General features: G+C 45.2%; 1 protein-coding gene across 13 annotated transcripts in view; it reads right to left on the bottom strand.

The window, feature by feature from the left end:
• PPFIA1 (PPFI scaffold protein A1) overlaps nucleotides 1–13,051 on the bottom strand; it is a 95,329-nt gene extending 82,278 nt beyond the window's left edge. For all 13 annotated transcript variants that reach the window (XM_075837963.1, XM_075837965.1, XM_075837967.1 and 10 more), the window contains exons 1-2: nucleotides 12,696–13,051; nucleotides 8,924–9,187 (exon numbers count right to left, since the gene is read on the bottom strand). In XM_075837963.1, coding sequence (XP_075694078.1) covers nucleotides 8,924–9,187 — 264 coding nt within the window. In that variant the 5' untranslated portion in view covers nucleotides 12,696–13,051. The remainder of the gene's footprint in view (nucleotides 1–8,923; nucleotides 9,188–12,695) is intronic.
• Between the last annotated feature and the right edge of the window lie 211 nt (nucleotides 13,052–13,262).

The raw sequence follows: 13,262 nt of genomic DNA, 5'->3' as shown, positions 1-13,262 counted from the left end.
CCGTCTGAATAAGCCCTAAGGCACCAAGTGCCTCACACCTCAGCAATGTCATTAATCCTGCATTCCCATCGTAGAATATGGCCGCCGTCATGGCTTCCAGGAAATGAAGCGGAGAACATGAGGCAGGAACAGAACTGAAGTTGCAAACCACACACTAGAAACAAAAGTTTACAATTCAGAAGTAAAACATTACAAGTTCCTATAGTGAACCGCAAATATCGTCACCACGTCTGAACGCGACAGCGTATATGTGGCGTTTAACCCGCCTAGACATTATGTTTAGCTAAAACGGTGAATGCAGCTAAAATAACGGGAGGGGGCGAGAGACGGGAGTCCTGAAATTCTTTTACGGAACAAAATATTTAAAAAAATGGCAATGGTTTACAGACGGGCTTACCTCAGTCTCACTCGGCCGCTGCAGCAACATATGGACTCTATTAAATGGTCTCTGAAGCCGACTTAACACCCAGACCTCACTAATCATTTTCTGGTGTCTGCTCATTTCAGGGAATTTTAACCCTGTCCCCACCCCCGGCCCCTCCAACCATTAATACAATACGAAGTCTAAACGGTAAAAAGACGCCAAACAATAACAAATTCTCCTCAGATCTTTGATGTGGGGATGGCAGGTGATAATCCCACAGGTAGAGGACACTTTTCCTTCATTTTACCAGAACAGGAAAAACAATCATATTTCAGGATAATCTGGTTTATGTTTAGGGCCGGGCCAATAACACCGGGGGAGGGGGGGCAGTAAAATTAAAAAGTCACGTCCTAATTTTCATCATGGACCCGTCAGCCTGATTTGCGTCACACGCCTCTTGTTATTCTTGACTAAACAGATCCAGCCTTTATGTCCCTGTATGCGAAGGGCTTGTCCAGACGTAACGGAATTGCTGAAGAAAATTTCTGCAGCATTTCCGCTAAAACTAGCGGACAGTCGGCTGCGGAAAAACCGCACCATTTCCTGTGGTTTTTTTTTTACTGCAAAAATGGTGCAGATTTTGAATTCAATCCACTTCCGCAGCAGGAATGGACATGATGCGGAACAAGGAACTAAAAATACGCACCACAGGTGAATTTCAGCACTGAAATTTTACGCAGGCAGACAAATACCGGCCCAAACGTGGTCAATGCCACTAATAACCTGCACAAAATGCCCCAAAAAGAAAAACAGGCCTTGTTGCCCATAGCAACCAATCACAGCGCAGCTTTCATTCTTTAAGCTGCTCTGGAAAAATGAATGCTGCGCTGCGATTGGCCGCTATGGGCAGTAGTTGTTACCTGATCTCCAAAATTCCTGATTTAAAGGGTTATCCCAACTTAAACAATTATGGCACATCTGCAGAACACTCCATACTTATCAGATAGCTGCGGATCCCTGCTCTCTCATAGACAGCTCTCTATGTCCAGAACGGGGGTCACCAAACTGTAGAAGAATTTTGGAGCCAGACGAGTAACATCATTGACCGAGGCGCTGTTCACATTTGTGTTGAAGTCTCTGTCACAGATTCGACGGGAAGAATAGAAAAACATGCAGCACTATTGTTTCCGCTAAAACAATGGATGCCAGGACGGAACCCGATGGTTCCTATTATGTCAGTGGGGTCCATCAGGCATCGGGGCATTGACAGATCCAGCACAGAGCCTTAAATACACATGACTTAAAGGGCTACTCCAGGGCTATTTCCATCAGCCCTATTAATTTTAAATGTAGCGGCACCGCACATGGCCAGCTCCAATCAAACTCCTCCCAGCCTCTGTCCTGCGGCTGAGGGGGGGGGGGATAGGAGATCAGGATCCCCCGTTCTGGCGATCAGTGGGGATCACAGCAGTCGGACCCCCACCGATCTAGCATTTTTCTAGGTGAAAGAAGCTGGAGGTTGAAATACCCATTTAAAGGCTACGTTGACGTATTCAGTATTTGATGACTTAAGGCACAAATTCAGCCTCAATGGGGTCAATTCTCATGCGGATCTGCCGGCACATCCGCGGCAGAAGTCTGAGTGTCAGCCTCAGATTTCTGCAACGGATTCTTTGTAAATTACCTGAATGTCTGAACACAGCCCAAAGCCACATTTAACCCCTTAACGCCGAAGGACGGATATATCCGTCCTCAGCAGCTGCTAGTTCGCGCAGGAGGACGGATATATCCGTCCTGTGATCGCGCGGGTACTGACAGTTTACCCACGCGATCAGCGGCAGGAGCACGGCTGTTATACACAGCCTGGCTCCTGCTGCAACTGCCGGAATCGAAGCGCGCGCCGATTCCGGCAGTTTAACCCATTAAATGCCGCTGTCAACAGTGACAGCGGCATTTAATGTGTTTGACAGAGGGGGGAACTCCCTCTGTCTCCCGATCGGCGCCCCCGCAAACAAATCGCGGGTCGCCGTCGGGTTTCCATGACAGCCGGGGGTCTAACAAAGACCCCCAGGTCTGTCTTCAGCATCTGCCTGTTAGGCGATGCCAGAGGCATGACCTAACAGGTTGCCTGTCAGTTTTACACTGACAGGCAATAATGCTTTGGTATACTAAGTATACCAAAGCATTATATATGCGATCGGCACATCGCATAGTGAAGTCCCCTGGTGGGACTAAAAAAAAAAAAGTAAAACCGTTAAATAAAGTTTGTGAAAAAAAAAATAAAAAAAATTACAGTCAAAGTCAAATAAAACTACTTTTTTGCCCCAAAAAGTGGTTTTATTTAATAAAACGGTCAAAACAAATCACACATACACATATATGGTATCCCCGCGATCGTAACAACTTGACCAATAAAATGAACACATTAATTAAACCGCCGGATGAACGGCGTCCAAAGAAAACGCAAAAAACAACGGCAAAATTCTCTCTTTTCTCCCATTCCCCCCATAAAAAATAAAATAAAAGTTAATCTATAAGTCCTATGTACCCCAAAATAGTACTAATGAAAACTACACATTGTCCCGCAAAAATCAATCCCACGTACGGCCACATCGACGGAAAAATAAAAAAATTACGCCTCTTGGAACGCGGCGATGCAAAAACAAGTAATTTTTTTCTAAAAGGGTTTTTATTGTGCAAACGTAGAAAAAACATATAAAACCTTTACATATTTGGTATCCCTGTAATCGTGCCGACCCATAGAATAAAGTTAACATGTTATTCACGCTGCATAGTAAACGGCGTAAATTTATAACGTGAAAATTAATGCTGGAATAGCTGCTTATTTTCAATTCTCTCCTAAAATAAAGTTAATAAAAGTTAATCAATATATTATAAGCATCTAAAAATGGTGCAATTACAAAATACAACTCGTCCCGCAAAAAACAAGCCCTTATACGGCTATGTCGACGGAATAAAAAAAGAGTTACGACTCTTGGAATGCGACCGTGGAAAAACAAAAAATAATCCTTGGTCATTAACGTGCAAAATGGCCCGGTCATTAAGGGGTTAAAGAGGACCCGTCACTGCTCCTGGCACGTCCATTTTAGTAAATACTTGTAATCTCCATGAAATAACAATTCTGGAGCATCTTTTCTTAGAACTCTATGTTGTGCCGTTCTCCTGTTATTCCCCTTAAAAAAAGAAAGGAATAAAATGGACAACTGAGCTTTACCAGTTTGGGGGGGGGGGGGGGTCCCTACACAGATGGACAATGTACAATCGGTGCCGACAGGTGAGACTGTAGGGCGACGCCCCTTTGACAAAGGGAATAGTAACACTGAGTTGTCAATTTATTCATAGATTTCTAGGAGGAATAACAGAGGAACGACAATGCAGAGTACTAAGAAAAGATGCTCAAGAATTGTAATTTTATGGGGAATACAATTATTTACTAAAACAGACATGTCAGGGAATGTGACAGCTCTAATCAGGGGTAGTATATTTTGCAGAAGTTGGGTGCCAGAGGTAACCAGCAGACCCTCCTCTTCCCTCATCCGTAGACACTGTGGATGAGCTGAATGTGCATGTCACAAAAGAGCGATAGCGGTCATAGACAACCTGGCCAAAAATACTCTGTGCTGCTGCCTACAGAGTGGGGCAATGGAAGACTACTCTGCCCAATCATCTCCTTCAAAATGTATTTTAGGATTTTAAAAGAAGAGTACGAAAAAAAAAAAAAAAAAAGAAGGGCTTCAATCGAAAAACAGCACCACTCTAGTCTATGGTTGTGTCTGGTATTGCAGCCCAGTCCCATTTATATTAATGCAATACCAGAAACAGCCTTTGAAGAAGAGTGGTACAATTTCTGCGGGGAAAAATAAACAAAAACATCATGTTGATAAAAAAAAAAAACTCCTTCACTGGGAATATGTGCGGATGACTCAAGACTCGTCACATCTATTACATCATCACCTCTCAATATAGTCATACTCAGAATTAATTTTCATTAACACGTGACTTAAAATGTTCCAAGATCCGCTCAGCAGCATCACAAATAATGGCTGAGGGATGATCAAGCACCTTACACTTCACAAACAGCCGACAGAATAAGAATGTGATGACAGCAGCGTGTAATCCCAGGAGCAACGCGCGGAATATCTGACAAAACCCTTCAGCCGCCTCTAGACTTCTGTCACTGAACATAACCGCTGATTGCCCTGACATAGTGGTGGAAGAGCGGCCCCGGGCCCCGTCCTTCCCCGTTCTCTCCTCCAGACATCTCCCATCTTCTCTTGAAAGGATTTCTTTATCACACCTCACTGCCTTCTGTCCAGAATAGACTCCGGCAGTCGCAGGTTTCCTTCAGAGTTACGATTACAGACGGCAGAGGGAATATTCTATGAAAAATGATCAGGCACGTTGCAGGCAGACAGAACGCCGGACCGTGAAACCGTTGGTGAGGGCCACGTAATATCATTACCCCAAACGCTCCTGCGTTTTACAGCCCGGCTTACATGTACAGAAATCCATATTCAAAAAGAGAAGATAAATAGGAAAACCAGTGGTTCAGTTGGGTAAGGAAGAAGTATACATTGTGTCATGCTCCTCCCTCTTTAGCCCTGCACATTCAGATTCAGCCTACACCCCCTACTTTCAAATTGGTGGAACCAAGGAAGACCAGAAATGGGGCGCAGCAGGACTCTAGGCAAAGCGCTGTCCATGATTAGAAGAACATGGCTGATTTCTTCCAGGAACAGCACCCCATCTGCCCATAGGTGGAGTCTGGTATTGCAGCTCAGCTCCGATAAAGGGAAGGGGGCGGAGCTGCAGTACCACACACAACCTGTGGAGAGGTGTGGCACGGTTTCTGAAAGAAAGCAGCCATGTTTTCCTAATCATGGACAACCCCTTTAAGCTTTGCTTAGAATATTTCTTGCAGGCCAGGATCACACACAGTTTTGATGCAGTTTTTGACCAAACATGGATGGACACAAAAGAAAGGAGATGCATCAGTTTTTTTCTTCATACCTTTCCTTCGTTTTTAATCCACTGGCTCTAGCTAAAAAACAAACAAAAAACAACTGAGCCAAACACTGAATGTGTGTGTGAACATGGCCTAAAGGTGCTCTACAGGATTAGAAAAGCTTTCTTTTAGAAACAGCACCACACCTGTCTGTGGGTGGTGTCTGGTATTGCAGCTCCTAACCCTTATGTTATACGGCATGACTTTAAATGCTCTACACTAGAATATAGGGGCAAGAGCTCAGATCTTGGCATCATATGAAATCCCAGAATCTAAGCTATCAAATCATAACCAATATTCTAGGCGCAGTGTTCGGGGAGCAGGATGAAATTATATATAAGACCAGAATTCTGGAATGATCCTTTTAGCAGCATGGGGAGATTAAAAACGACAGCCGGGCCGCTAGGAAAAATTTCCAGTTCCTTGTGGTTTCCCATAGACTACACAATGTTTTATGATGTTCTGGATAAAGCCCCCTCCCCAAATTCCTCTACTGTTTTTGATGACTTGCTATTGCTTCCATTACGAGGGAGGTGCTATTTAAGCAATTGCCTAACACATTTCCTACAGACCTCAAAAAGATCCCAATGAAGTACACGTGCAGCCAATGAGATGGTGAGAAATTTTCCAAAAATAAAAGCATAATCTTCCAGCTAAATCCATGCGGTCTACAGCGGGAACGTTATGAAGTGGTCTTGTTCTCCTCGCTTTTTATTATAGACATGGACCTTGACTTTTTTTTTTTCCTTCACTAAACCACACTGTAATCTCCTGGATAATTGAACAAAGGAAAAACTCAGACTAGAACATATGCAGCGAGTGCTGAAGACGACCTCCTCCTCCTCCTCTTCTAAGGAGGCGTCCTCGCTGCTAATTCTACATTGCGGAGGAAAGATGCCAGGCCAGCACTGCTTCAGCTTAATACTGTATATACGAGACGAAAAACCGTATACAGCCCTCGCAGCATTCCAGTTCTGCAGAAGACGACGGCTGAGACATTCCCATGCACAATCTATTGTCTCCAAGAAACCCGTGCCAGCAAATCAACGGAGGATACCGGCAGCAACAAGTCATCAAGTCCTCCAAAGCAGAAACATACTGTAGACATCTGATACTAGTCCAGGAGCCAATCTGAACTTTCTGGTGGCCCAACTGCAAGAACACTCATAGACGTCCATGACTAGCCAAAAACAGACAACACGCACAGACGATACCTGACTCCGGGTATTAGTCCAGCTCTGCTATATGGATTATTTTCTGAAACTTAAAGAGGTTCTACGCTTTGGACAATCCCTTACATGTTACAAGGGACCCTCGACAGTAAGCAGATCACAACGTAACCCCCAGCGATCAGCTCTGATCTTTGGGGAAACCGGACAGTAAGTGTTCAATTTACCTGCAGCGCCACCACAGGGCAAGTTAAGCATTACACATTCATATCAATTGTCTGTGTAATGCAGGACCGGACAAGTCCTCCAGAGCGAGAGACGCTCTCTGTAAACGCGCTCTCTGTAAACACGCTCCCCTCTGACCAAGAGATGAGGATGCTGAACAAGGGCCCCCACCCTCTATTAACTCAGAATTCCCTAATATGGTCTATAAAAACACACAAACCCTTTAAACCCCACCTCCACAATTCATTACATCAGGTATTTCCCAACTTCTCCTTCGTGTTAAAACTGCTCTGTGCCCCTTTATTCTAGGGATCGGCTGGTGTCCCATAAGTCAGACCCCCACCAATTATAAAGGTAGAAACACACCAGTGTTCAGATAAAAAGCAAAGGTGTATTTGGCAAATATGAAACACTCGGGTACAGTAAACCTAGATCTCATCCTGAATAATCACCATCTTTATTAGGTAGCGTCTTGCCCACGCCATGCCTCCACTGATGCTCCCCACACCCAAGGTCATCAGTTTAGAACAGGTCTCAGGTAGCGAAGACTACTACAGATTTGCTACTGGTGGTTAATAAAAGTTTTATTGCCTGGTTGCTAAAAAAAAAAAAAAAAAAAAGAAGTCAAACTGGATCCAGAAGTTTTATAACTGGTTTATAAAGTCTATGGTATTCAGTCCAGAATGGAGCTTGTGTTTCCAAATCAGATCCTTACACTTGCCAAAGATATTAGACAGCTCTTGACTATCACCCAGCCGACAGCATTAACACCAACTAGGAGGCATAAGTGGCCGCCAGTCACCACTGGCACCCCTTATTTATCTCCAGACAACAGGTTTCACAGGTAAAAATCCAGCCATAGAAACATGTATTTGCTTCAATTGCAGATATTGGGGGGGGGGGGGGGGGTGACTGACAGGCTCCAAAGATGTTCTGTTGGCAGATCTTAGTGTAATTGACAGAATCTGTCAACAGGAATTTAACATCCATTGTACCCCCTTACCATTCAACTCTTCCTAGTAGTAAAACGTTCAGACCAAAGTTGGTTCCAGATTTGTTCAAGTGTTTTCTTATCGGAAACAAACCCTCTCAGAAATGGCCCACTGGGGTGATCAGCTGACCCTCGCGGGTCAGATGATTTTGCCAGGGGAAGCCACGGCCAGCTAGGCATTGTCCATGTAGAGGCCACAGCAGGGAAGATGTAGTATTACATGGCAGCCATTCAGATGAGCAACAAGTCCACCAGAACGGTTCGGGCTCGTTCAGAGCGGCGCTTTGTTTTGTCTCATAGAAGGGGGTCCTAAGCCAAACCCACTTTTATGCTGCCCATATGTCCTAATAGGGCACATGGACAAGGGTTATCTTCACAAAACAACCCCTTTAAGTATGAACAGTGGAAAACATTCGATAATCGACAATATTATGATACAAACGCAGTAGGTACCCAACCCAGAAAACCCTACAGTCCTATAGAAAGACAATGGAGTAAATCGCATATGGTGGTAAAAGTTTGATATCAGCAACCAATCAGATCAAAGCTTTCACTTGCCAAAATGAGAGCTGCAATCGAATCTGACTGGTTGCTACGTGCAGAACCTCCACTTTTGTTTTGCACTATAACCTCAGTATATTTCCGCCATTATTCCTACCTGAAGGACATATGACAGCATGACGGACACCTAGTGACATCACATGACAGACTTATTATAGCGTATTTCACCACAATTCCTTTGCATTTCAAGAGATTTCCACTCACTATTACACCCAATATTACATGGAGGGCAACCATAGGTGGGCAGATTTCTTGCCCATTGCAGTATTGTGTGCGTAATCTGCCCCTTTGTGGTCAAACTCGTCCCCCAAGATTGTATAGCATGTCTAAAAACAGCCAAGTGCTATATCAAATTCTTCTGGTTAATCAAAGGGTGCAACATACAGACAGGCTGACATACAGTGTAACGTTATTTAGGTTACTATGCAAGAAATCCTCATAGTAACCACAATTCCTTCTGCTCAACATAAGAAGGACCACAGTAGTACAGCGAGGACTATCATTTTATAGTCAGAACTTCTATCACACTACAGAGAAACGATTCAATGACCTACAGAGCAATAAAAGGACAGATCAGATGTATATACCTGAGGCAGCGCTGTGTTGAGTTGCCTTTGTAAAGAGTCCCGTTCATGGGTGACTTCCTGTAGTTTGCCCTGATTTAAAGCCAGAGTTTCCTGGGTCTCTCGTAGTGTGTCCAGCAGCCGGTCTCTTTCTTCCAGCATTGAAACCATGAGTTGCTCAAAGTGTGAATCAGAGTCTGTCTGTACGGGAGAGCCGGATCCATGGCTACCATTCCCCCCCGAAGGCATCTCAGCCTCGCTGATGGTTGGCATCACTTCGCACATCATCTAAAAAGAGAAAGTGGCAGCATTAAGATTACTGGCGTTCATCAAACACGTGAAGCTAAATATTCATAAAACACTTCCTTCAAAAAACAAAAAAAAAAACTAACGCCGTCCTCTTCTGCTGTTTAAAACTTCTATTGGTCTCTCTTAAGGTGGCCATACAAATTAGATTACAGTGTAACTAAACTTTTAAAAAACTTTTGACATGTCAGAAGTTTTGTTCAGTGGGGGTCCGAGCAGTGAGATCCCAACCCAATCACTAAAAACGTAGCAGCAGAAGAGCTGTGCCTCTTAGTTTCTGATCCGATATGAATCGGCCCGAGCGCTTCTGCCACTTCGTTTTAGCCATCGGTGGGGGTCCCATTGCTCAGACCCCCACCAATTAACACTTATGACATGTCAAAAGTTTAGCTACCCTTTAATGACGGCTGAACCACCCAATTTCAGCAGGACCGGCCGACCATTTAACGTGTCAGGGGAAAGCGTAGTCGGGCACGTTGGATTTAAACATGTCCGATCCTTTTGATTGTTAGGAGATAACCAGGAGTTCGGCAGCGGCTTTCTCCCTATTAAGAAAACATTCACATTTGGCCGGTCCGAGCGTGCGCGTGTATGGGGGGAGTTGGGAGGAATAGCTGTCGGCCGTACAAGCATGGCCAGCTTTAGGCTCTGTTCACATCTGCGTCCTGGTTTCCATTTAGTCGTGTGACATATCACCAGCGCACGACAGACACCATTGGCTTATATTTGATAGGGAGAATAGCGCTAATTGTGACAGGATCTGCAACGGAGAAGATATGAACAAAGCCTTAGTAAAATCTTTTACTGGGAATGCTGGGTAAGGCTGGGTTCACACGAGCACATTAACGTCCGTAATGGACGGACGTATTTCGGCCGGAAGTCCCGGACCGAACTCAGTGCAGGGAGCCAGGCTCCTAGCATCATAGTTATGTACGACGCTAGGAGTCCCTGACTCGTACTGAAAACATGATTACAGTACGGGACAGTTGTCCTGCAGAGAGGCAGGGACTCCTAGCGTCGTACATAACTATGATGCTAGGAGCCCGGCTCCCTGCACTGAGTTCGGTCCGGGACTTCCGGCCGAAATACGTCCGTCCATTACGGACGTTAATGTGCTTGTGTGAACCCAGCCTAACATTATGGATGCCATACAGCTCCGCAGGGGTTGTCATTTAGTTTAACTAGAGTACTAAGCTCTGTAACAAAATGGGAACAGAAAGGAGGGTATCCACCTATGAAAATCACATTTTGTAATAAGAGTCACCCATAAATCCTGCCTGGACCCCCAGTGATCAGCTGTAATCTGTGTGGAGACCTGTCAGCAAGTGCTCAAATCCCCTGCAGCGCCACCGCAGGGGAATTGAAGCACTACATAGTCCCTATTAAAATCAATGATCTATCCGTGTAATGCATGGACTTCCCGGGTGCTCCAGCTGATCGCTGGGGGTCTCAGCAGGGGGATACTTTGTGATCAGCTTATTGTCCACAGTGTAACAAGTAGGGACTGGAAAGTGGAGAACCCCTTTAAGTCAAAAAGCTGAGACCACAAATGAACAATAGATGACCAGCAGCTATACATGATCTACTCTTAAAACATTCATAAAATCAGAATACTACAATAACAATATAGGTCATTATCTATTTCACGACTTAGAAGAGGAAAAAGCATTTACAACAGGTGACGTCGGCATCTCACTTGGCATCATGTCGCTTCTGACCATGTAACTTCCACTTGGGGATTTTTCGATGATTTCCATTAGTGTAAAGATATGTGGCCGGATTTACTAATAGCGTGAAGATGGACGACACCACGTATACAAAGGAGATCAATGTACGCAGCACATCCACATAAACAGCAGACCATTCCTACAATATGGTTATATGGCATGGTGAGGAGATGCAAACGACCGATACGAAGACACAGGGATAAAAGTCCAGCTCACACTACACAAATTATATCATGGAAAGTGGCACCGAGCAAAAACATACAAGACACAGTCCTGCGTCATTATATATGAGAAGTCTATAGGGTCATTATATGGGGAGGACTAGAAGACATTTATATAGGACTGGTGTACAATGGTAAGAAGTCTTCAATCCCGCAGGGTAATATTTGACAGGTACTGTGCAGAATAAAGGGGGATCTGTCCCCAAGACCGACACGGTCACATCAGGGTCATAAACGTGACTCGATAGGCCGTTAATGCCTTACTGGTGGGGGTTGCAACCCCAGAATCCCAAAAATGGGGCACATGGCATCTCCCATAGACTTAGAGGACCCTTCACTTCTCCTGACATGTCTGTTTTACTTGTATTCCCCATGAAACAACAATTCTAGGACATCTTTTCTAAGAACTCTGCGTTGTGCCGTTCCTCTGTTATTCCGCCTTGAAATTTATGAATAAATTGACAACTGGGTGTTACCATTCCCCTGGTCAAAGGGGCGTGTTCCTACAGTCACGGTCAGCACTGATTGGACATGGTCTGTCTGTGTAGGGACACACCCCCAACTGGTAACACCCAGTTGTCAATGTATTCATACAGTTCTAGGAGGAACAACAGAGGAACGGCACAACATAGTTCTAAGCAGACGCTCCCGAATTGTTATTTACAATTATTTACTAAAACAGATGTCAGGAGTGGTGCCCGGTCCTCTTTAAATGTTGGAAATAGTGGGGTTCTCTACTGATGTCACCTGTTTGGGGGACCAGGCACTATCTCACGTCTGTGGCAACGTTATATGCAATTCTATACAAAAGCGGTGATGTCGATCTACAACTCTTAGCATGCCCATCTACAGAGCATGCTCGGAGTTGTAGTCCTGGAAGACAAGGATTTAGAGAATAACGGAAGGTGCAGGAAACCAATGCATTCCTCCCAGCGGAATGGCAGGAGGAATCACCTGCCAGGCTCCTATAGAAGTGTGATGCCACAGTACCCGTCAATCAGCCAATAAGATCAGAAGGATGCTCTGCAAACAGCGCTCTACACCTTATTATCAGGACTGTGGGGTGATTTACTGGGTGACCCCCTAGACTGGTATTATTGGGGCATCGGATACATGATCTCTTGCGGACAGATCCTCCGACACGATGAACGTACGTTGTAAAACGCAACATTAACAACAACTTGTAAACTTTGTTTTATAGCAAAAGTAACAAAATGTGCAATAAACCATCACTATGATCAGTGCGCCAGCCACACAACGCAGACACGTACACACAGGACGCACGTATCAGCGGAACGCACACGGCAAAAAAGTGCGAAATAAATCAGAACATATAACAAGCCATATAGTAAAATAACAAAGACACCAATGACAGGCTGGAGCTGACCACAGACTAGTCCTGAGGACTGTATACAATAATAACCTTATAATAGTGCTGGGACTATTAATAACCGCATTATAATACATGTCATGGGTATCCGTGTAATATAACGCACAATCATACATACACCGCATAGAAGTAGGGACATTCGCGATTTTTACCTTGCTGTGTCCTCCCGGTATCCGTCCACTAACGTGTTAACCTGTGTTCTGCATGTACCGGGCCGGTGGAATTGGAGGGGGGGGGGATCCCGGGGGCCGCACACAGGAGCTGGGGAAGGGGGGGATGCCGGGGTCCGTACACCGAGGGAGCAGGGGAATCCCACAGACACTTCCTGCGCCGGCCCCGGTGCTCCCTGCTGTCCCGTATAGGGGTGGAGCGCAGCAGGGCACGGGATCCCCTGTTCGGTGTCCGGGTTCGGTCAGGCCGCCTCTCTGTACCCGGCATACACCGCGGCGCCTGGTCGGTGCGTGACGTGCCCGGCATGCATTGCGTCACGCAGTGGGAGGACTTCGAAGAGCTGTTACCAGGGATACGGGGGCTGTGAAATGTCCGTGACAGAGAACCAATGAAAAGAGAGGAGGCGGGGCAGAGTTAAGACGCTGAGTGACGAGAGGAGCGCTGAGTATAAGGCCGTGTTCACACAGTGCAGATTTAATGCAGCTTTTGCATGTATTTGTTTAAGCCAGGAGCGGAACCTAAACAGAATAAATATATAAAGAAAGGCC

The sequence above is a fragment of the Rhinoderma darwinii genome, chromosome 9, assembly GCF_050947455.1.
Source record: "Rhinoderma darwinii isolate aRhiDar2 chromosome 9, aRhiDar2.hap1, whole genome shotgun sequence".
NCBI lineage: Eukaryota > Metazoa > Chordata > Amphibia > Anura > Rhinodermatidae > Rhinoderma > Rhinoderma darwinii.
This window is presented reverse-complemented; position numbering and strand designations above follow the sequence as displayed.